Source organism: Schistocerca piceifrons, chromosome 3 (genome assembly GCF_021461385.2).
Source record: "Schistocerca piceifrons isolate TAMUIC-IGC-003096 chromosome 3, iqSchPice1.1, whole genome shotgun sequence".
Lineage (NCBI taxonomy): Eukaryota > Metazoa > Arthropoda > Insecta > Orthoptera > Acrididae > Schistocerca > Schistocerca piceifrons.
In genome coordinates, this window is record NC_060140.1 from 322626623 (window position 1) to 322652767 (window position 26145).

The 26145-nt window shown below is 39.4% G+C and overlaps 1 protein-coding gene across 1 annotated transcript in view; it reads left to right on the top strand.

Annotated features, from left to right (window-relative positions):
* The window catches only part of LOC124788283 (calpain-7-like), a 94724-nt gene that overhangs the window by 43633 nt on the left and 24946 nt on the right, over window positions 1-26145 (top strand). Inside the window, exons 4-8 of the mRNA XM_047255512.1 lie at window positions 7412-7725; window positions 8352-8484; window positions 15343-15533; window positions 21644-21871; window positions 25525-25769. Coding sequence (XP_047111468.1) covers window positions 7412-7725; window positions 8352-8484; window positions 15343-15533; window positions 21644-21871; window positions 25525-25769 — 1111 coding nt within the window. The remainder of the gene's footprint in view (window positions 1-7411; window positions 7726-8351; window positions 8485-15342; window positions 15534-21643; window positions 21872-25524; window positions 25770-26145) is intronic.

Below are 26145 nucleotides of genomic sequence, written 5' to 3' on the forward strand. Positions count from 1 at the left end.
AAACTTAACATCAGGTTGACAGTCACAAAGTTGATGAAGTTAAGGAATTCTACTATGCAGACAGCAAAATAACCAATGACAGATGGAGCAAAGAGGACATCAAAAGCAGACTAGCACTGACAGAAAGAGCGTTCCTCACCAAGAGAAGTCTGTTAGTATCAAACATAGGCCTTAATTTGAGGAAGACATTTCTGGGAATGTACGTTTGGAGCACAGCATTTTATGGCAGTGAAACATGGACTGTGGGAAAACTGGAACAAAAGAGAATCGAAACATTTGAGGTGTAGTGCTACAGACAAATGTTGAAAATTAGGTGGACTGATAAGGTAAGGAATGAGGAGGTTCTGCTCAGATACCTAGAGGAAAGGAATATGTGGAAACACTGCCAAGGAGAAGGGACAGGATGACAGGACATCTGTTAAGACATCAGGGAATGACTTCCACTGTACTAGAGGGAGCGGCAGAGGGCAAAAACTGTAGAGGAAGACAGAGATTGGAATACATCCAGCAAATAAATGAGGACGTCGGTTGCAAGTGCTGCTCTGAGATGAAGGGCTGGCACAGGAGGGGAGTTCTTGGTAGGCTGTATGAAATCAGTCAGAAGACTGATGACTCAAAGAAAAAAAAAAAAGAAAGAAAAAAAGAGTGTTACTCTTCATCTAATGGTGATTCATATTATGAGATGAATAGTGTAAAAACAAGATCTGTTGTTGCCTTCCAAAGACATTATGTTTCTATGCATATAAATCTACATAAAGTGCTAATAACACATCTTTATTTTGACTGTTTTTGCATTTCTAAGCACCATGTGCTATGATGCCAGACTTCTGAACAGTTTCCACTTCATTGTTCATTGTTGCAGTGTTTGCATTGCACCTTTCTGTCAGATAGAAAACAATTGTGCTCCGACTTGCTGTTGTGTATTAATGTGAGAGTGTGCTCGTAACATAATTAGTTGTGTTGTACTTGTGTGAAACCATGCATCAATTACTCATTTACGGAGTTGCGAAAAGTCTATGGTGATCAGCGGGTGTGCTTACTTTAACACCAAAAAAGAACAGGGTACGGGCAGTTCCATATCACAGCCAGTAAAGAGAACTTCTGAATGTGTTGGTATTAATGAAAGTACAGAGCAGCAAATTTGAAGATAATATGAGAAACTTCATGTCTTGTATCACCAAAAAACAGTTCTGGCAGGTGACAGAATTTTGTTTTGGACAAGTTTACACATAGAGTCATAAAAAGAAAAATCCATGACTTCTATGAGGAAAACTAGTTTCTAACAGTGGCAGCCATGTTGGAAAAGTTGAAGAATGAAATGAAAGATTTTCCTGATATTAGTGAAACAACCCTTCGGCGTGCTATTCGAAAATTGGGCTTTAGAGACAAAAATTTCAGCAAAAAACCTGTGCTGATGGAAAATAACCAAGTACCAGGAAAAAGAGTCAAGTTCTTGTGGGATTTAAGACACTTATGCAACACTGGATGGACTGTTTATTACACTGAAGAGAGTTGGTGTAGTGCAAATCATCCCAGAAAGTTTGTTTTGCAGGAACAAAAAAAGCCTTATACCGAAGAAAATGTATACAATTATCACAGAGGAAGAGGAATGGCTGGAGAACAGAAATTCAAACACCATCTGGTTCTGGAAGAAGGATTATAATATGCTTTATTAGGAACAAAGATGGGTTCATGCAGAATGCTAACTTATGTTTAGTTGGGCAAAAAGGAAGTACAGATTATCATTCTAAAATGAATGCCAGACACTGTGAAGAGTGGCTTAGCAGCGTTCTTGAAAAATTGCCAAACAGATCTGCAATTGTTTTATATCAGACTCCATATTACAATAATAAATCCCAAAATCCATCTACAGAATGAAGAAAGGATTCTATTATTGAAAGAATGGAAAGCAATAATGTAGAGCTTCCATCCAATGTCATATCATGTGAGCAATTTAATACATCTGGCCTATTGGAACATGTGCAACTGCACTTCAGGGCACAGGAAAAGCCTTTTGGAAAGCACATTGCAATCAGTGTTCGAGGAAATTAAACTCCTTTGGTTGCCTGTAGTGTACTGCAAGTTGAATACCATTGAACTTATTTGTGCATTTTTCAAATACAAGTTAGCAAAGGAGGACAAGAATTTCAAAATAAATGGTACTTTACAGTTGTGTCACTAAGCTCTGCTAGTCTTGTACACAACCTTGAAAACAGTTATGCACAAAGAGTCGACTGTCTTGACATAGCAACAGAACCATTGCTGATCCATGTAGACGACTGCAATAGCAGCAACGAGACTACAGCCAGCAGTGAAAGTGATTGAAGTAGGTTTTATTAGATTTATCATTCTGTACTGCGAGGTTTATTTGAGCTAATCGACTTTTCCATTTACTGTTGAACTGTGCCATACAAATGTTCATTTATTGTGAGCTGCTTGCATATTGAGAATTTATTTGTGATTTTGCATATTATTTCCCTTTACTTCCAATAAAAACTGAATGCGGCAATGCTTTACTGGAATTCGACTATGAAATTGCCGTTCTTCGCTGAAGAACACATGCTTGTGGCGCATTAGAACAATGGCAGCACACTGGTGTAAACAACTAAGCTTCACCACAGCCTCGCTTGTATTGCAGCTACTAACACAATTGCTTTACAAACTCTTAAATAACAAACACAAGGAGAACCTTCAACATCGCAGCGCGTCAGCAATCGTTGGTTAATATATTAAAAAACTAGAAACCCACCTCGATTGCGAAAAAAGCACCTAGTGTTAACTACGCTGAAACCTAGGTTAACACTAGGTGCTTTTTTTGCAATCGAGGCGGGTTTTTAGTTTTTTAATAAAACACAAGGAGTACTCAGTAGTAAAGACATATGATGTAACCAACAAAAGTTAAAGCTCAACACTGGTGCCTTTTCTGTCACAGTAGCTAGGACAGTAAGCTCAATCGCAGCATCTTGCATTTGATGTTGTTGTGATGAAACGAGTAATCAGAAAATAATGAAAATCTGCCTGTAAATAGAACAAGGTTGTATCTTTAAACTATGCAAAGGAAATTTTTCTCCTATTTACAGTCTGGTTTTTATGCATATTTAAAGTTGACACTCACCGAAAAAGCTAAAAAAAGCACAGTTTCTCTTAAATGTTATTGTGTATGTCGGCCCCCTCTGCCCTCCCCCCTTCCCCCTCCCCCATTCGAACTAAGATGTAATATTCATACACATTTAAGTAGACATTTCCACAATTATGACAGGGTACAACACACTGATGTTTGTAATGCAATGTGACCAGGATATAAGCTCAAAGTCAGGGGTCAATCATTATCAAATGGGTAATAGTCTGAACCTCAGGATCTGGAGCAAACTAGACAATCACATCATGAAATTGTGAGTCTGCATAAAAGGTAGCACATTTGGAATATTAAAAATGACACTTGCACAAGAGGCCCTGTAAATTGGTGATCCAGGCTGCATACGACTGCCCAGAGTGGTTGTGGTGCTAGTGAAACTGCAACTGTGCCACCATCGCATGGGTTTTATGTCTGAAATACTGCATAAGCAACCTAAAAAGCTCTTCAAAAGGGAGTTTCTCGGGATTGGTGAAGGGTCTCAAATTTTGGTCAGCTTCATATAAACTCTCACTGCAGGATGACAACAAGTTAGCCTTAACAGCTGGATAGAAGATACGCCTTACCTGGCAGTGGATTAAGAACTGGCTCAGATAATTCTCCCACCATTCCACTGACTCATCAAAACCAGCAAACGGGGCTGGGGTGGTGGGGGCTGCGAAGAAGACTCCACAGCTGACACCTGATCCCCCACTGGTGAGGCAAGGGTGCAAAGGAAGTCCACATTCTGGTTTATCTGTGCCTGCATCTAATCCTGTTGCTGCTGCTGCAGATTTTGCTGCACCTTCTAGAGATACAATTGTTCCTGTCAGCAGTGCAGAAATGCCAGGTCCATGGTGGCCCAAGTTGAACACCAGGAAAAGTGGAAAAGAAAGAAAGATATGGGCATCACATGCATAAGAACAACCTTCATCACCAGTTGAATATCTGCACCAGTGTGACAATGCCACTACACTAGACAGTTGGCACGGATACTTCGCAGGGTGATGGTGACTAAATAATTTCTGGCAAAGATAACCCCATGAGAGGAAAACAATCCTGCCATGTGAGTCAATCTATGGGAATCAAAGTGTCTGAACTGACATATGAAGTGGCTAGGTACTCTCGTAGCTAAAAGTATTCATGTCCCATCAGGATGGTGCGTGGATTCTTAGGCAGAATAAGAGGAATGAGAGAACAGAACCTCTTAGAAACTGTTATGTTATACTTTAGTGGAATGACTCCTTGATAAATTCCAGATACAAGTTCTAACCAATTCTGGAGCAAGTCAAACACTTCAACTGTTCACAATGAAGACATAAACAAAAATCTTGAGGCCAGTTCTGAGGTATTACTTTCAAAAGTTCAATTACGCTATGTTGGTAGTAGATGGATGTAGACTGGAGCTACACAACATCTCAGCAAAAACTTGTCTACCACTCTGTAAGAACTGGGTACAACAGCAGTCAGGGGTCACTTTATCCTCTTGATTAATGGTGTCAGTGGTGCCTCACCTCAGGGGGTGTGGCACTTGCACAGCTAGTGGTTGGGCGGCACCAGTTGCTGTCTTACATCCCTGGAACTTCCTGTGCTAACTTCTGCACCTGAACAATTACCCACTGCTGCGATACCACAACATAGAAATGGGCACGGGAATAACTCAGCACATGGCTGGTGTGGAAGGCTAATGACTAAGCACTCTGCAACAACACGTGGCACGAAGTGGAAGCTGAAGTCCATGGTGATTGAACTCCACATAAGCATTGGCCCACCTGACCTACTGCCACCAGCAGGTAAACGCTTCGGCCAGCAGGTCTACTCGTACTACGTTGTATACACCCTCCATGGCAGACTTCAGCACTCTGCTGCTGCACTACACATACCAGCTCATCTGCCTCCATCACAGTGTTCATTGGCGAGGATACTGAAACAATTATTTGAAGACAGTTTGAATTGACTGCAGTCATGACCCTTGTATGTGGTGATCCCCAAATGTGACACAGTACCTGAATTTGGCAAAGTTTTCCAGAATTTACCTTTCAGCACCTTGCTGCAATGTATATAGCAAAAGACTTTTATCTGAAGCTGAACTTATTTCTGAGGACAAACAGAACTGCCTGTTATCCATTAATGCAGAGAAATTGGTATTCATTCACCAGAACTTGCCTCTAATTCAGTACATGTGCTGATTTATTTTTGTGTTAAAATGAATAATAAACTGTGTTTTGATTTGAAAACTTTGTCATTTTATTTGTGTTTAGAGTATCTTACATGTGAACTAACTAAAGTCAGTTTTGTGAAATTTTCATAATTTATTGAAAATCTGCTATCTAGTGTCAGGCCAGATGGTAAATTTAGGCTCGATACTGGATAGTTGCCTAATGTCATTTTACCTCTGATCTAAGTCCTTATACTGAGTAGTTCATAGAGTTTTGTGTAGGAAATCTGATGAGCACTATGGCTTAAATGGTAAAATAGGGATGTGGCTGAAGTCATTTCTAGATGACAGAAAGTGAAAGGTAGTGTTGAAATAATTCTGTTTTGTCACTCTCACAGTGAAAGGTTGAGTATCGCAGGGCTCAGTGCTTGCTCCTTTACTATTCTTAATTTTTGTAAGTGATGTGCTGTGCTGTATGAGCCACCCTGTTTGCAGATGACACAATCATTACAATTGTCAAAGGACCCAGCTGCAGCAAAGAAAAAACTGTTGCCACTATATTCAAATCATCTGTCCCTCAATGTGAACAATGTTCAGTTCATTCAGTTTCAGACAGCACACAAAAAAAGAAAATGCTGAGATAAAATGTTGTAACAAAGAAATATTGAGAGTGAGTCTTCCAAACTCTGGGAATACCTATACTAATATCAACCTGAACTGGTCAGTTGACTTCATCGACGTATATAAGAGACTGAATTTGGCAGCCTTTGCCATTTTCTCAATTGCATCTGTTTGTGACCAGGAAACAATCAAGGATACACAATTTGGATATTGCCATTCATTTATGACTTATGGAATTATAGTCTGAGGAAACCAGTCACAACCAAATAAAGTCTTAATGACACAGAAGAGAGTCATCAGAATTATGAGTAGAGTCCATCCTAGATGCTCTTGCAGAAAAAGCTGGGTTTCCTCACCATGTCATATCAATACATTTGTGTGTGTTGGTGTCTTGTCAACAAGAATTGTATAATTTACAAAATTAACAGTGCATATCCTGATCATTATACAGGAAATAAGCTTAATCTTCATGAAGATTAAAAAAAAAAATGGGATGGTGCAGAAGAGAATAAGTTATTCAAGCATAGAGGAATACAATAAACTTCCAGTTCGTGTCAAGTAAGTTATTGGGGATATGTATTTTTTGGATAATTCTTTCTCGTCTTTACAGGAAATTTTTGACAGTGTGTAATAATACTTTGTGCATTGTTAGTAATTTTAAGCATTGCTGTGTGAACTTACTGTATATCACTGGTATCTCACTTTTTAACAAAACATTTTTTTAAAGAATTAGTGTGTTAAAGTTGTTGTTTGTATGTGTAACTATTATCACTACAATTATCCAAACACTTGGACCTCCCTTTTCTTGTATCTGTTCAATATGATTTAGATTGTAAGCCTTATGACCTTTTACATATGTTTATTATTGTAATAATCTAACACAATCTACACCCTAGTGACACATACACATTAAGAGTCTGTGGAACTTAAAACTAAAATAAATAAATAAAACTAAATAAAAATCAAATACTTTTAGGGCTTTAATTTCTAAACATAATCTATTCTAATCTTATTTAGTGTTGTTTTATTTCTGGTTTCTACATACTGGAGTTTTAAATATTGGAAACATGATTATTTTTCCCTCTGTGCTTTATTATTTGAGAATCCCATAATCTTGACATTTCCTCTGTGGAAAGTGCATGGAATTCTTTCTCCGTTTGACATGTCTGTAAAAATATAGAACACACATTAAACACACACAACAAAACAATATTCTTAAAATGAAAACTGTTATGTAACTGCATGACTACAACAAGAAAGTTAAATTTCGGTGTTTACATCATTATTTCACTAGCTCTATAATGTATATGATGTATGGAACAGTTGAAAATAAACATCCTCTCATGAAACTGCTTGTACACAATAGCACAGCCGTATATTATTTGAATGGGTTACAACATCTGACGACACTTGAAAAATGACAACATTTCAAAATTGCAGTCACAGTTAATAATGTTTTAACAGCCAAAACCAGAAATGATTTCATTTTTAAAAAATCTTTTTTTTCTTTTATATCTTAGGAACTGGACCACAGCTTCATCGTGGCAGCAGTGCACATTTGAAAATTACTGGACAAGATACTTATACAGAAGAAGAGAAACGAGTTTTATTACAGACTTCAAATATAAATGGAAAAGAATATGTACCGTTTATGAGTGTTGATTTATCAGAACGATTCCAATATTCGTTACCATACACAGACCGTGATGGTCCACTGCCATTGTCACCAAAACAGCGGAAGGATTTTGCACGATGGGCTCGGCCAGAGGAATTCTGCTCAGAACCAAAGATGGTTGTTGGGTCACATGTTGATTGCTTCAGTATCAAACAGACAGTGAGTTCAAAAACATTCTTCTTTTGTATATTTTCTACAGCTAGAAAATGTAGATATAATGTATTCAGGTTTACTTTACATTTCCTTTACTATTAGTCTCAGGTAAGATATTTAGTTAGTTTTCAGAAAATAAGCTGAATGCCATGCATTTCTATTGGTATTTTTTTTTTTTTTTTTTTTTTTTTTTTTTTTTTTTTTTTGTACCATAATAAACTGTGTCAATCAATCAGGCACATGCTGTTTTAGAGGGAAATATATAAGTATTTACATCTGCTGTGAAAGGAGGTGTCTTTCGTTCAAAAGATTGGTACTTAAAATTTATCTTGGTGGGCATGAGATTTTACCTGAGGCAGTTAAGACTAGCATATTGTGTCCTTCATTTTAGTCATTATAGTGACTGTTTTAAATATGAGTATAAGAAATACCATAATCACTTTTAATAATGGTGAGTACTGCTCTGAGTTTTCCTTTTACAGTGAGTATGTTTGAGTGTTTTCCCATTGTTTTTTTTTACAAATTTCTTTTCTCATCAAGGAAGGTATCAGTCTCTAATCTAAGACACTACAGTTTTTTTGTGAAGAACCCAGCACATTCACAAGAAACTTATGAGATGTTTCTATTTTCAGGTCATATCTGACTGTTCTTTTGTTGCATCATTAGCTGTCAGTGCATTGTATGAAAAGAGATTTGGCAGAAGCCTTATAACATCTATTATTTATCCCCGTAATAAGAAAAAGCAACCAGCATACAATCCTTTTGGTGAGTACTGCATATTGTAAATGGCCATTACCAGTTTGTGCTTGCAGTATTGTGATTGTAGGTAATATTGTGACTGTTGGGTTGGTGACTAAGAGGACAGAAGTCTGACTGCAAATTCAAAGGTTCAGTGTTTGATTCCCAGTTGTGAATAGTCCACCTTTCTATAGATGCCAAAAATAGTGTTGTTGTATTATGCTGAAAAATATTGCGTCCATACTACATTTGCTCATGTCTCCAAGGATCAAGTTCAAGCTGTAAAACATGGTGTAAACATTGCCCACTTGTTGATCTGCAAAACTCGAGCCTGTATTCTTGTGGACTTTACTTTCATATTAGCTCCTTTATCATATCCTTGGACTGTACAATCCATGATGTTTAAATTGTTTTCTTCAAGCGCTTTTATTATAACCTTCAACAGCCCTTCTCCAGTTGTATTTCTCGCTACTAAAAACTGAATGAATTTTTTTACTATGGTTGGAACTGGAACAGTCGACACCTTGCTGTAACAGATACACAAACTCATTTGTTCTTGATGACTGATGTCTGGGATGCAATTGTGGATGACAGCATAATATTTTGCTGCTCGAATATCACCTAGCATCTTTCCCTTAGCTGAGGGAAAAATTCCATGTGGGGGAAAAATATATATAAAAAAACAAAGATGCTGTGACTTACCAAATGGGAAAGCACTGGTAGATAGACACAATAAAACACACAGACGCACGCGCACACACACACACAAATTTCAAGCTTTCGCAACCCAAGGTTGCTTCATCAGTAAAGAGGGAAGGAGAGGGAAAAACGAAAGGATGTGGGTTTTAAGGGAGAGGGTAAGGAGTCATTCCAATTCCAGGAGCGGAAAGACTTACCTTAGGGGGGAAAAAGGACAGGTATACACTCCAGCGCACACACACACATATCCATCCGCACACATACCCATGAATACAAATATAGTTACAACTTATCTAACATTTCAGTCACTTCATTTTGAATTTGCAGTCCAAGGTAGTGATGATGAGCCTCCTTGTCATGAATACAATGTAGTGTTCCTTCATCGGTGCATCGAAAGATACAATTATTTCTGTCAGTTTCAGGATGTTTCCATTGTCAGGTTGGTAAATTGTTGACAAAGAACCCCGAAATGCTGAATTCATTTGTGCTAAACAGTCTGTCACTGCAATTATTCTTGCTGAAACATCTTGCCATTGTTTCTTTTCTTGACTTATTCATGCTTTGTCCATGTTGTCAATGGCGCGGCTCTTTCTTAGCCTTAGTCGTAATGGAGTAGCTCTTTTTTAGCCTTTGTTTCAATTCCAACCATTCCGTTTGGTGAAGGATAAAATATGATCCTCCAAGCATTCATGTTTTTGAAGGGCATCACTACGATGAATCCATGAGTTAAATAGTTCAGGTTTGCAGAGTTTACTTGCTACATGTGGTTTTTATTTAATTTTGAAGATTTGGTAACAGAAGCAGTAGGTGACATCTTAAGATTTAGAGTAAATGAACCAAGTTCTTGAATTAATTTCACTGATAGCAAAAATCTTTGGAAAAGTGCTGACCATCTTCATTTCTTGGCAATGTGAGTGATGAAGGAATTTCTGGAGGACCGTTTTGTACCAGAATTTCCATCACTGAAGCATTAGTAATATCTGGCCAATTTTTCTGCGTAATTCAAATCAATTGCCAGTCCCAAAGATCCGGCTAGATTTGACTGTGAGGGAGCTACTGAATTTCTTTTCGAATCTAACCTTTCGATGTCAGTTGATAAAAACATCACCACTGGCTCAGATTTAGCAGTAGAATAAGTAGACTGATTGTCGTCCTTACTCAAAGTACTTCAGTAGTTTCTTCCTCTTTGCTTTCATCTGTCATTCACTGATTGACTCTGCTTTTGACGTCTGGTCAAACAACTGCATTGAGCGACTGCACAATAATTTTTGTAGGGCACTTTTTTGTGGTAATTGCAATTTCTCCAGTAATTTTCTTTTATGTTTTTTTTTCAGCTCCACCTCTGAATCTTGCCCTCTGCCTCTATCAGGGCTTGCTGTGAAGCATAATTGATTACCTTAGTCTAAAAGAAAAAAATGATATTAAAACTTGTAGACTGACTCTCTGGACATATCACTGTTATCAGTTTGCATATCAGCAAACAATAAACAAAGAAAAACTGACCTCTTTGATGTTAATGTTCACAAAATAAAAAACTCTGTGCACCCTCAACTTACACACAATGAGGCGTACAAATGTTTCATGTATAACTGCTATCCCTTCACCTTTGCCAGCTATCAGTTTGGGCTGGATGAGGGACAGAGCCAAAGATAGCAGCATTCCTACAGAAACACCTGTGCTTCTAACTTTTAGCTTCTCACTTTAGCACCAACATTGCCAGATTTCGTCCAATATGAGGCTGGTGTACTACGTAAGCACTGGTCCCTCTGTCCACCCATATATGTAGTATTACATCCATAATTAGACCAGAGACAAACTTGCTTAGCACCACAGAGCAAATAAAATTTCATTAGCACAATTTCTTGCATTCATGAAGTTGTACTTCCTGTGTCTAGCACCACTCTCCACAACTTTAGCGTGAGACCGCTTCAACAGAGCTGGAGTAAGGATGGATGAGGATATTGCGTAGCTTGGGTGGGTGGTGGAAAACCACTGTGGGAGGAGTGGGAAGGATATTTTAAATTCAGTGCATGATGAGAGGTAGTCGACACCCTGGTATAGAATGTGATTCATTTGCTCCAATTCAGGGTGGTGCTGAGTCATGAGAGAAGTGCTCCTTTGTGGGGGATAGTGGATATGTGGGGAGTGGTAGGTGAATGGAGAGACATGGCACAGGAGATCTGTTCCTGAATGAGGTTGGGAGGGTAATTGGGTCTGTGGTGACCTCAGTGAGACACTTGACGTATTTGGAGACTGGCTGCTCATCACTGCAGATGGGACAACCACAGGTGGCTAGACAGCGTGGAATAAACTTCATGGTGTGGAGTGGGTGACAGCTGTCAAAGAAAAATCACAGAAAGGATGAAATAGAAAAAGATGAAACACAAGTGAGTAGGGCCCTTAATGATAGATGAAAATGAGCTAAATTAATGTGAAAACACAGTGAGATCAAAGACAGACAGACAGATAAACAGATGATAATAGTAGGATGCAGGTTGGTGGGTGGAGTTGTGTGAAGAGATGGCAGAAAGTGTAATTGCAGTAAATTGGATTAGTATGTGCATGCTTGAACAAGGAGATTAAAGGGGAAAGGGTTATATAGAGGGTGCAATGAAGTGTGTATGGTACAGGAAGGTAACAGAAAAGCATGCGAAGATATGCAATGCTGAAGGTAGGTAATGACATAAATTCGAGAGTCCGGGAATAATTCGATCAGTGAGAAGAATGTGGGGCATGAGACACTGCACCTACAATCCACATGGGCATGTAGTCATGTTTCGTGTGTGGATGAGATCATTCATAGAGGGTGGCTAGAAAATCAGAGCCTGTGTGGTTCTGAAGGTGACAAGAAAAACATAGGAAAGAAGAGTAGGATCTCCAGTCCTTCCTCCATCCTAGAACAGTTGCCCTGAGTCTACATCTCTCCTTATCCCCACCACTCCCCACACTCCTACCTTCAAGATGATTCCTAAAGCTCATATAACAAACCACCCAGGACACACCATTCTGGATGCTTGCTGCGTCCTTACAGATAGAATATCTGCTCTCGTGGACAGTACCTTCAGCCTATTATGCTGAATGTGGCCTCCTATATAAAAGACACCAATCATTTTCTCCACTGACTCTCCACACTTCCTGCTCCTTTACCATCTGGTGAACTGCTTATCACCGTGCATGTCACCTGTCTCTACATTAACATCTCCAATTCCCATGGCCTCGCAGCTATTGAACACTACTTTTTCCAATGCCTGACTGACTCCAAACCTACAACCCTTTTCCTGCTCACCATGGCCAACTATGTGTTCACTCATAATTACTTCTTCTTTGAAGGCATCACCTACGAATAAACTTATGGTACAGCAGTGGGCATCTTAGGAACTCTATCCACATCCCTCCAGAACCTCAACACGTTCTCCTTGTTCACTTCATTTGGTCCTCCTAACCCCAACAAACTTCCCTCCTCGATGTTGACATCCACTTCAAGGATTGCTACATCCATATCTCCGTCCACATCAGACCTACCAACCACCTACAATACCTGCAGTTGTACAACTGTTGACAATTCCACACCAAGAAGTATCTTCCTTCAGTCTAGGCACCACTGAAGCCTTCACAGACCAAAATTACCCTCCCAAACCTGTCCACAAACAGGTCTGCTGTGTGCCTCGTCTCTCTTCCAGTCACTTACCCCACCCACCCGCCACATACCCACCATATGTCTCAAAATGGTTCATATGGCTCTGAGCACTATGGGACTTAGCATCTAAGGTAATCAGTCCCTTAGAACTTAGAACTAGTTAAACCTAATTAACCTAAGGACATCACACACATCCATGTCTCCATGTCTGAGGCAGAATTCGAACCTGCGACCGTAGCGGTTGCGTGGTTCCAGACTGAAGTGGTTAGAACCGCTCGGCCACAACGGCCAGCCCATCTGTCTCCACCAGGATTTCGGGTACCCCTTGTTGTTTCTTAAAATGAGAAACTTCCTCCCCACTGTCCTCCCACCTGTCCCACAGTGGCATTCTGGTGATCTCCCAAATTACAAAATATTCTTGTGTGTCCCTACTCCACCCCTGTTCCCAACCCTTGAATCATGGCTCATATCTCTGCAGTAGACCTAGATGTAACACCTGTCCCATACATTTTCCCGCTACAACCTATTCCAGTGCTGTCACAGGGCCGGCCGCTGTGGCCGAGCGGTTCTAGGTGCTTCAGTTTGGAACCGCGCTGCTGCTGTGGTCGCAGGTTTGAATCGTGCTCAGGCATGGATGTGTGTGATGTCATTAGGTTTAAGTACATCTATGTCTAGGGGACTTATGACTTCAGATGTTAAGTCCCATAGTGCTCAGAGCCATTTGAACCATATGCTGTCATAGGCATCTCCCACTCATTGGAAGGTAGGGCTACCTAGGAAAGCTGGCATGTGATCTACAAACTAATTTGCAACCACTGTGCTGCTTTATACCTGGACACGAAAACTAACAAGCTGTCCGTATGTGTGAATGGCCACTACCAAAATATGGCCAAGAGACAGCTGAACCGCAAGCAGCTGTATCCTGTCTTCACCATGTCCCTGCATGCACAAACAGATGGTCAGATGTGTCCCCCCCCCCCCCCCACCCACCCCCGTGCTATCCTTCCCCTACCCTGCCTCTCACCTCTCACTTCCCTCTACTATCCATGCCAGGTAGATTGTTCTCATGTCAGATGCGTGAGTGCGCACGCACGTGTGTGTGTGTGTGTGTGTGTGTGTGTGTGTGTGTGTATGTGTTACTACTACGGGAGGGAAACCTCTCCTGAAACTCTAAATATTTTAGCATTCTTTTTTATTGTGCTGTTGGCAACTCAACACCACCTTTATGTGGTGAGTAGCAATCTCTCTTCTCTGTTATTCCATCCTGGGCTGAAGAAATTTTAAGAAATCGTTGTGTGTGTTAGTTAATAAGGCGGGGAAAAAATTCTTCTTCATCATAATGGTTGTGGTCCACAGTGCCATGTGCTTTGTGAGGTTTTTGGTGGAGAAGACATACAACCTTTTTCAACACAATAACTCGTACAAGTCAGCCTGACTCCTTGCACACCATTGTGGGTTTTTGGCTCGTTGTTCCAGATTGTTCTGGTGAGTTTCAATGAAACTGAAAACTGGGTCCTGCACAGACTTTTTCAGATATGGTAACAATCCTAAATTCTCCTCATATGAATGAGTCCTGTTCTGACACAATGATTGTGAGAATTGCTGTTTTGTGTGATGAGACTAGTGATTTACAGTCATTAAAGTGGCTGTCACCAAGCAGAGTCTTGGATGGGGAAAAAGCCATTGTGCAGCTCTGCTCTGAATGTTCATCCAGTGCAATTTCCTCTGAAGTGAGAAGAAGAAGCTTTGACATCCTGTCACAATTTCTGCTTTATGTTCCAGATTCTTGGCAGTGAGCTGGGTGAACACAAGCTCATTATCTTGAAACAATATTATTTTCTTTTGTGTACATGTATGATGGGACAGTCTTATTGAGGATATCAGCCACTGACATAAAACTGTGATGGTGCACTTACCGAATCCAGTAATTCCTTATTGGGAAGACCTTTCCATTTCCAAAGACAGTCAACACCTTTCCCTGCTGACACATTGACACCCTATGAATGAGATGGTCTCTATGTTGTACCAACAGCTCTGAGGATACTATGAACACTAGTCTACACTCCCAGTCAGTTGCTTCACCTCTCTGTTCCATGTCCTCCCATGATCTGTACAACGCACAGAAGTTTTAAAAAAAGTTATGTGTTCAAGTTTTTATCAGAAGTGTAGCACTAGATTGTAATTAGGGACATCTATACTCAAACAATGACCTCTTTTTTTTGCTTAAAAATTCCATTATTTTTCTGTGGTGCAATACGGAGATACATAAGGATTGCACCAGTGAAATTATAGACTCAGGGATGCATACTGAAGTGTACAGTCACTCCCTTCTTATCAGAGCAGTCAGAATGGATTGGGAAACACTCCCCCCATCCCTCCCCTCCCCCCACACTCTCTCTCTCTCTCTCTCTCTCTCCTCCTCCTCCTCCTCCTCCTCCTCCTCCTCCTCCTCCTCTCCCTCTCACCCATTGTTTGTGTGTATCTCTAAATCTAAGCCTCTTGCTATCTTATATTTAAAAATGTTTTAATTTTTTTTAAATTGTCCATAGGTAAATACATGATCAAGCTACATATCAATGGAGTCCCTCGTAAAATCATTATTGATGATAACCTTCCACTGGGAAGAAGAGGAGAACTGCTGTGCTCATATTCAACAAACAAAAATGAGTTATGGATTTCATTGCTGGAAAAAGCCTACATGAAAGTTATGGGTGGATATGACTTCCCAGGATCAAACAGTGTGAGTAACAGTGTATTTGAATTTATAATTGTTGTAGTAATAAATGACAGATACTATAAAGCCTGAAAACAATAGATATAAATTGAGTTTAAACATGTTAACATAGACAAAATGGGTGTAAGTGCCAAAATAACGTATAGAATCGATGCAAATGGAATTTGAGACAGTTGATTACATATATTCTGAGCTGTCAGTGCCAACATTACATAATGTATTAGAGAAAAAATTAATTAATAGAAAGTAAAAAAATATGATGTCCATTTACAGTGTTTTATAATTCAACTTAGAGTATTTGTAGTGAATCCTGCACGCTTGGTAGAACTCCGAAAGTTGCACCCTCCCCCTCACCCCTTTCATCTTTCTGCATTTTTTTATGCACATCTGGCAGGTTTTATGATTTTGTGAGAAGGTTTAATAAAACTGAAGCACAGTGAAACCGATACAAGAAGTTCACAGATTGAACTTTTAGCCCAGTGACCAGCAAAGAAATCTAACCATTTTAGAGTTTCACTGAGCGAGGTGCCACAGTGGTTAGCACATTGGCCTCACATTCGGGAGGATCACTGTTCAAGCCCACTTCTGGCCATCCAGATTTAGGATTTTTGTGATTTCTGTAAATCATTTCAGGGAAATGCCGAGATGGTTCTTTTGAAAGAGCATGGCTGACTTCCTTCCCCATCCTTACCTAATCTGACAGGTCTGCTGACCTTGCTGTTTGGTCCCCTCCCTCAAATCAATCAATCAATCAACCAACCTTTCATAGTTTCTTTCACCCTAGACTAACAATAAAATACCTAATACATAAGTAAGGCCTACTCCCAGTGCCACTGAGACTTGCTGCGACCACAGGAATGTGTATTTGGGTGTCTTGTGTGGTTACATTATGAATATATCTACTGTTGCTAGAGTATGAGCAAGAGGCTGAAAACTAGTGTGAGTACTATATTTCTTATGTGTTTCTATGCACCATGAATTGGAATGCAGGAGGTGAGTGTTTTCCCTTCCCTTATTCCACATATTTTTCCAGCCATGGATTTCTATTGTTGTTAATCATTTAACAAAGATATTTAAGCAAAGAAAATCTCAAACAGAGCAATGCAACTCTTAAAGAGAATGTGAAAGTTTCAAGCAAATGGTAATATGAAAGTTATGCAATAATCATGCTGAATCAAGAGGAAATGATTAGCTAATGCCAAACACACAAAACAAGTGATTTCCTCTGTTTGAGTCTCCAAACACTGCTCTGCAAAACTCAGAAATGAAGTAGATAAAGTAACGTAAGATATTGACTACTGGTCGATATGACTGAAAGTGCAAGAGCATGTTGCCAGAGGTGTCCCTTCATGCACAGAAAGTTGGATGTCACATGGCCTAAGGCCAGTATGACTATAGCCCCAAATGGACCTGTCCCTACAACACAAGGCCGTTTAAGGAATGGAAAAGACAGTCTGTTTCAACCAGTGAGCAATGTAGTGCACTGTAGTGGTATCCTCCATTACAACATGACCAGGAGACAACATTCAGATGACTTCACATGGGAAACAATCATTGGTAAACTGGAAGGAGAACAAAGTCTGATGAGTGTAACCCAAGAGTTTGATATGGTTCACAGCATAGTTTCATATGGATAGGGAACATTCCAAACCACAGACACTGCTGTCCACAGGAGAGGATGTAGTCATACACAGTTAACTACAGCAGTAGACGACCACTACTTTGCGAAGCAGGCAAGAAAAGGCCCACTTCCAACAGCGGGTGCAGCTGCAACCACGATTAACAGGACTGCAAAGTGTACAATCTCATGCTCCACAGTGGCATGGCGACTGCTGGAGATGGTCTCTTTGCTGAATAACAAGTATGTTATGTTCTGTTGATACCAGCACATCAGCAACATTATTAGCTATGGTGCCAAGAGCATAGCAGCTGGAACAAGGAGGAATCTATTCGCTTGCTGTTTTTGGACGGGAGCAGATCCAGTCTGAATAGTAATTCTGGATGTACCCTCATATGGAAAGATGTGGGAACATGTAATCACACAGGAGCATTGTCGAACATAATCGTTTTGGTAGTTCAGGCATCATGGTGTGGGGAGGCATAATGTTGCATGGCATACTGATCTTCAAATGTTTGGACACTTAATACTCATTGGTCAACTAGTCACTCTGCTCCTTCCCCATGTGCATCTTTTCAGTGGTGCATTTTCCCTTGACTTCATTTTTGTGGATGAAAATGTAAAACTGTATTGAACAGCACAGATGGAGGAGCTCTTGGAATGAAAGTATATTCAGCGAATGGACTTAAATTCTGTTTAGCACATGTGGGATGTGTTGGGGAGACTTATTGCAGTCAGCATGTTCACATACACCAATGACCATCCAGCAGTTGTCTGCCATGCTGGTGGAGGAATGGAATGCTCTATCACAATAACTCCTTACCAATTTTGCGTCCAGAATGCAAGCTTGTTGCAGAGCATACATTACTGTCTGTGGTGGTAACACACCCTATTGAGAACCTTGTCCCACTGTTTGTAATGTCTATGGGACCATCATAAATCATGGTGACGTCAGTGTAATTGTTTTCCTTGAATAAATGTGTCAATTCTGTTTATCTCAATATGTATTTATTTCATTTACCTTCTGAGCTATACTGTAGCAGTTCTTCCCATGTATGGTCCAAGTTTCATTGAGCTATGTTACTTGGCAGTGAAACATCATGCGTAAGTTGCCTTCGTCCTTAAGTTTTGCACATCGATGTATCATTGAAAGCAAAGTTCAGAATCAAGATTAAACTATAGTACCCACCTTCCCTCTGCCCCATCCTTTACAGGTGTGTACATGTCCACGCGCGCGCGCACACACACACACACACACACACACACACACACACACACACACACACACACAAACTGATTGGATAAGTCACTCAATATTTATGGGAAGGCAGAGTCATACATATTGGACCATGCCTAGTAAAGCATTGCTGCGTTCAAATTAGCCTTCAGGGAGAAAACAATGATACCTTTTTGACACGCCGTTGTTGTGGCCTCTGTCATTGAGCATTAGACTGGACATAGGAACATACAGTACTGAGTATACTTCCAGCCTCTGTGCCAGGGTCAGTCTTGGCACTCAAGTGAGTGCATCTCTTCAAAAACAACTTTCTGTCACCATTGAACTGTAGAATAGTAGCACCACAATTTACCTGAAGCTATAAATTCATATGAATTTTGTAGAGGAAGCAAATATGACTAGTCCCAAAAGAGTGAAACAGGGCTTCAACGAGAACCCTTCATGGGCTGCCATGAAGCCTTGGCTTATTTTGTGATAGTTATATATGTCTAAAAATTAAGTTTATCAGCAATGTTTCCATTGTTTAAAAATTAAGTTTGTATAAGTATTGTAGGTTCAAAATTACTTTAAACAATTGCATCCAAGCAGAAAGATCTTGTAAACTCTGCTGTTGTTTTCCCTCTCTGTTTTTTCAACACGGACTCACCCAAGTGTTTTCTCAGTGTGTTTTGCAGAACTGTAGGTGTCCTCGAAGTTCTCAAAGAATGATTTTTATTTAGCTCTTATTTTCCCTCAGTGCATACAAGCAGTTCACCAAACGTACCCACAAATAATAGGGTTGTCTGTAAAATAAGGTTCCCAAGCTCAGCCTTGGCTTGGCAGGGGTATGTGATGGATCTCCCCCTTGCTTCGCCCGCCAGGTGTGAGCTGCGCTCGGTAGGGTTGTCTGTAAAATAAGGTTCCCAAGCTCAGCCTTGGCTTGGCAGCGGTATGTGATGGATCTCCCCCTTGCTTCGCCCGCCAGGTGTGAGCTGCGCTCGGTGATCCATTTCCTGTCTGAAAAAAACATTGCGCCGGCAGAAATCCATTCCCAGCTGTGCGAAATCTGTGGAGACAAGTGTATGAGCATACAGCATGTGCACAAGTGGCGCAGAGTGCTCAAGAACAGACATACTGACATCCATGATGAGGAGCGTTCCAGACGGCCATATGTTTCTGATGAAACAATTGCAAAAGTGGGGCAGTGGTGCTCTCAGATTGAAGAGTGACGGTTTGTGAGCTCTCCGAAATGATCCCTGATGTCAGAAAAACCTCTGTTGACAAGATTTTGATGAAGCATATAGGGTATGCTAAAGTTTGCGCAAGGTGGGTGCCAAGAATGTTGACTTAAGACCACAAACATTAATGCATTGAAGCGGCCCAAGAACTTCTTCAAGATCACGTAACTATGACGAGGAATACCTCGACTCCATCATCACTGGAGAGGAGACGTGGGTGCACTACTGCACACCCAAAACCAAAGAACAGTCCAAACAATGGAAGCACCTAGAGTCGCCGAGTGAAAATTCAAACAAATGCAAAGTGTCGGCAAAGTGATGGCAACAGTGTTTTGGACCAGGAAGGGGGTATTGTTGTGTGAGTTCTTGCCCGCTGGTACAACAATCAATGCTGCCGGGTACTGCGAGACACTACAAAAATTGCGCTGTGCAATTCAAAACAAGAGGAGGGGTATGCTGCCCAAGGGGGGTGCATTTGCATCAGGATAACGCTCAACCACACACTGCTAAAGCCACCAATGAGCTCATTGCAAAATTTGAATGGGGTATTTTCAAACACCCACCCTACAGCCTGGACTTAGCCCCAAGTGACTACCATCTCTTCTCTGACATGAAGAAACACCTGGGTGGAACACATTTCGGTGACAGAGAAGAGCTGGAAGAAGCAGTTCTCAGGTACCTGCGCGGCTTGGCGGCAGATTTTTTGACTCTGGCTTTCAAAAGCTCATACACTGCATGCAAAAATGTATTGACTTCAGTGGCAACTATGTAGAAAAATAGGTTAAAGTCTGAACTTTCCAAAAATGTATGCATTCGTGGAGTAAACATGTTTTACACTGTGAAAAAAAAGGGAACCTTATTTTATGGACACCTGTCGTAAACTGATGCAAATAATTTAAGACATAAATTCCAACCTATGTAAGCAGTAGAGGGAAGAGCTAATGTGCTTGGTGCCAGGATATCTGAAGACAGTGCGAACTGAGTTATACGACAGAATATCTTGTGTAATAGTATTATGGAAAGGATGGTTGATACTCACCATATAATGGAGATGCCAAGTTGTAGATAGGTGCAACAAAAAGACTGTTGTTGTGCCTATCTGTGACTAAGCATCTCCACTATATAGTGAGTAGCAACTATCCTTTTCATAATATTGTTACGTTCCATCCTGGAGTTTCCATTGTTAGAATATGTAATGTAGTTCACAAAAAGATCTCACAGCATGTTGTAGAAGGGAAACATAACTCTTTATCCATTTCCATGTTCTCTGTTGCCTTTGAAGAGAACTTCTCTTGCAAAGACGAAATACTGGTAGAATCAGCAGTGTCCTACTCACATTGTACTGTTTTGTAGCTTCCTTTGTTTTATCTGTAGAAATAGGAGAAAATTGAGCTTATTAGGCACCTTATGCTTTATTTCAAGTGAAAATGTGGTAAGTGTGGCACAAATTTAGAATTTTGTTCTAGCACCAGAGATATTCTGTAATTTAACATTTAATTTTTTAAACTAATGTGATGGCTGGCAGGATCAACCAGCCACATATACCGGCATTGTTATTTTAAATGTGAGTTTCAGTTCCTCTTTTAAATAAACATTTAATAGTAAGAGTTTTGAGAGTCAGTGGGGATTTGTGTTTTGCTATTAATATAAAAGTGCAAATGAAATGCTTTACTGATTGAAACTAGCTGACAGATTAAAACTGTTTGCTCGACTGAGACTCCCACCCACTGACATGTCTTTCATGAGCATGCTGTATTGACTGAGCTGCCCAAGCATGACTGATAACCCACTCCACAGCTTCAGTTCTGCCAGTACCTCTGCTCATTTTTAGAGTTTTGGATAATAGTTTTTGGTGGTACATTTAGCATATCTTAGGTACATTAACGATACTCATTTCATTTTGTATGTCATTAGGCAATGATGACTGGGCTTTTAGCATCTGATCCAAAATCACCAACAAAATCTTTTAAAAAGTTTCATTTGCATATTACATTTGTAAAAATGAGAGAATTTCTTGCAACCACATTGTGATATTGTGTTTCAGAATATAGATTTACATGCACTGACTGGCTGGATACCTGAACGTGTGGCTATCAGGCCCGGTGAACCTGATTTCAACAGTGATGCTCTGTTTGATAAATTGTTAACTCGCATGTCAAAGGGTGATGTACTTGTTACTGTGGCAACTGGAGAGTTGTCAGATGCAGATGCAGATCGCACTGGACTCGTTCCCACTCACGCTTATGCGGTACTTGACACCAAGAAAGTGAAGGTAACTTAAAGAAGAAGCAAAGAAAATTTAATAGGTTATAAAATGGAGGATATTGCACAGTACTCTTTAGAGGGATGGATGTATAATACTCACCTGCAAATAAAAAATAGAAAATTGGAGTTTCCATTGTTAGAAAATTGGAAGAATATTTATAGGATACAATAATTATAAAAATTCATCTGTTTTCTTTCTTGCCATGGACAGTGATGCCTACTCTCCAAAGCTACAAATGCAAAGTGAATTTCATTTGTATATGATGTTACAGTACTTCTATGCTGTTTTCTTACTTTACTTTAGATCTGTTGTGTGTTTTGTTTAGTGGAAATGTAGAGTAACAGATGCACCAGAATTCAGTATTGCTGACAAAAACAGATGTGCCCAACTTAAATAAGATATCAGTAAAACTAACTTTTATTTGTATTTAAGTGACGTTCAAATGCTGTAGCATTTTGTACTTCCATATTAGTACCTGCTCTGCGTTCTTTATTCAAGTTGTGTTTTGCTTAGCCAGGCTTTTGAGCTGCTTTCAAAGTTATGATAAAAAAGAATCTCCTCAGGGGACACTGCCTTAACCTGGCACTGTTTGTGCAATTGAGGTGGTCTACAAGCTCTGTATTTGAAGGACTCTGCTGATGGTAGCTTAGATACCAGAAGGGTCATCCAAGCCAGATAGGCCAAAGGTGAAGAGCCAGACAAAGTGTGCCCCACAATGACCTGTTGGTCCCTTTCTTCCATCTTAAGCCTGTCCTTACTATGTCATTTTCCTGTCATCTCCAGTTATAAGCCAGTGTACCCGAGTGAATAAACTCTTAAAAGAAATCAAGCAGGTTGGAAGGCTGCAAAGTGGCAACTCCATATCCAACTATACTTGCATAACTTTGTAAGGTGACCAGGTGAATTTTCCTAATTACTACTAGTACTCGAAACAACCTCAATCTAGGTCAGACTTGCTGATGATGACCCGGTGATGAGAAAGGTTAAGAATAAAAGGATTGCTAATACAGTTAAGGTAGCAGCATGGAATGGCAGAGGATTAGTAAACAAAGAAGAGTTGGCAGTAATTATAAATAAAACCAAGCCAGATATGACTTCCATAACAGAAGAAAAGTAGAAGCTATGAGGTGGTAAGTATGTAGGAGAATATTTGATGTTCTGTAGGGAACAGGAAAACAGGAAAGAGAGCAAGCAAAATAATTGTCATTTACATACATAAGAGATGGTAAAAGAGAATTATGGGGTATAGTTATATCAGTGAAAGATTTATAGTTTTAACTGTCAAAGAAGAGACACACAACTTGACTTTCATTGTAATTCATACGTCTGAGGAGGGCATACATCTGAGGAGGGAGGAAAATGAGTTTAGATTTCTGTGACCAACTGCGATCAGTTTTGGACTGTTATAATTACAAACATCAAATAGTATTGATGAGGGATTTAAATGCAAGGATAGGAATAAACCTATCTCAAAACTGTAGGAATGATGGGAGAAAATATCATAAATAACAATAGAATAGTGCTTAGACTAATCATGTTAACAAACTAAAAATAGCCAATACTTTTGCATGCAGAAAAGATATCTATGTGGTACACTTTCAGCTCAAACATTTAAGTCTCTTATTGACTACATTATTATAAACAAAAAACTGGAAGGCAAAATAGGGGACGTAAGAATGTTCAGCGGATATGATACAGGTTCTGGCCCCTCTTTGGTGATATCTGAAATAGAACTACAGTTAAGAAAGCAACTGGAGAACCCTTGTGAAACAAGAAAAATATGAGAAGGAAGAAAGGGTTAAAATTTTTGACACCAGAATTAAAGTTACAAGAAAAAAAACAAGATGCATATCGTAAGCATCTCAAACGGCCAACAGAGGAAAATCGTTAAATTTACAAACAAGAGAGAAATGCAACAAATCATGCAGTGGAATGAGCTCTTCAAGAACCTTGGGATAGGATTGCAAGCCTAATAGAAGACAGTATTCTCAGAAGGCAAATGATAACTTATAAAACAACAAAACAGAAAAAGAAGTTGCTTGTAAAATAACATTTAACAACCAAAATGGATACCACATCCCAAGATCTTGGGGTATGAATCAACATGCTCCACAGAGAATAAAGAGGATGAAATTAAAATACAGTGAGTAGATGGTATGGGTGAACTAAGAGAAGCCCTCAGTTCCACGCTGAATAGAAAAGCTACTGGTTTGGATAGTGTAAACACTGACCTGCTGAAATACAGAGACATTCTACTACACAAGGGACTACTACATTAATTTAATATGTACTGGCAGAATAGAGATTTTCCAGAAGCATGGTCACAAGCAAAGATGATACCATTGTTTAAAAAGGAGACCACAATGATTGCAAGAACAGTCAGCTTGGGGGCGGGGATTGGGGGGGGGGGGGGGGGGGACCACATATAAAGTATGTGCAGGAATAGTAAACAAGATGTTAAAGTTTCTGGTTGAGATTTAAAAACAAATAGGATTTTATATGGGTGGGTCTACAACAGATGCACTATTTATAATTAAGCAAATAATAAAAAAAGAGATTATAAGTAGGTAAACCATTAGCATTTACTGATTTTATAAAGGCATTTGATAATGTTTACAGAGGGAAACTCTAGAGCTTTATGAGGAAAAGAGGATATCCACAACACCTAATAAACGTTTTAAAGAGTTCATTCAAACACACAACCGTAATTTTAGACATAAATGGTACTCTAACACAGCCTTAATTACAAACAAGGGAATTAGATAGTGTGCAGCATTGCATCCTCATTTTTAACAGTTATTTATATGATGCAATCTGGAAATGAAAGGACATTTTAAATGGGAGAATAGATTAACAAAAATTCCTGCTTGAATTGCATTTTATATGCAGGTGACACCACATTGCTGGCAGAGAATGAAGATGACCTACAAAGGGAAATACAGCTACCAGGTAATATATATGAAGAGTATAATTTGACAATTTCAGAAAAGAAGACAAAATTAATGGCTTTTAAAGGAAAACACAAAAATTTTGTAAGACAATGGCATTTCCAGTGCTTGTTTATGGAATTGAGTTGTGAATTATAAATAAATGCCAAGGAAGTTGCATACAAGCAACAGAGGTGAGATTTCTGAGAGTAGAAAAATGTGTACAAGAGCTGACAGATTTTGAAATTCACAAGTTAGGGAAGAACTAAATATATTTAATATCCTTAGTAATATACAAGGAAATAAGATAGCCTAGAATGAACATATGAAAAGAATGAGTGGAGAAAGGTTACCTCTCCACATAAGACCCAATATTTTTAGACCTTGTTTTGCACAGTAAACACTTTATCTCATTTAGTTGCATTAACCCAGAAACAAATGCTTAGAGTAACAGCAAACTAAAGTATGCAGATGAAGATAGAAGTTTTTTCTGCAAGTCGACTCATTGAGATATGTTTCTGAATACAAATCAACTGAACAGACATTTATAAGTGGTTTACAAATGTTCTTGTAGCTGAATACAATGAATTTAGGCCAAAGTCTTTTGTTTGCTGTTTGACCACGACTATTTCTGGTACAAGCATGTCATTTTTATTTGTTTGAAATTTGTGATGTGGAATGAATGTAACAATATACCAAAGTAAGTCGATAATGTGTTGTATTATGTAACAGGGTGTTCGTCTCCTACAACTGAAAAATCCATGGTCACATCTAAGGTGGCGTGGCAACTATTCAGAACTGGATACAAGACACTGGACACCAGACCTTAAAGAAATCCTAAACTTTGACCCAAACAGTGCAGCAATGTTTGACAATGGTGTTTTTTGGATTGACTATGAAAGTATTCTTCGTTTCTATGATGTCTTCTACTTGAACTGGAATCCTGGACTTTTCAGTTACACATACTGCATCCACCAGTGAGTAGTCTTAGTGAGGTCAGATATTCTGCTGTACTATTTTTTCAATGCATATTACTTCTAAAAAGTTCCATTTTCTTTGGCATGTTTATAGGAAGTGTTGTGACAAAAATGTATGCGCCTATTTTGCAAGTAAACAACTGGTATGATATGTCTCACAAATCCCCTTATAGGTGTGTGTGTGTGTGTGTGTGTGTGTGTGTGTGTGTGTGTGTGTGTGTGTGTGTGTGTACACAAAGGACCATATGAGAACTTGCCAATAACAACAGAGACAGACTTTAGATGTATGTAGTGATTGTTCACCTCAACTGTAGATGCAGAATGATGATTTATTTTTTAACATTTGTTTTATTTCCATATAAATTTTATTAAATAT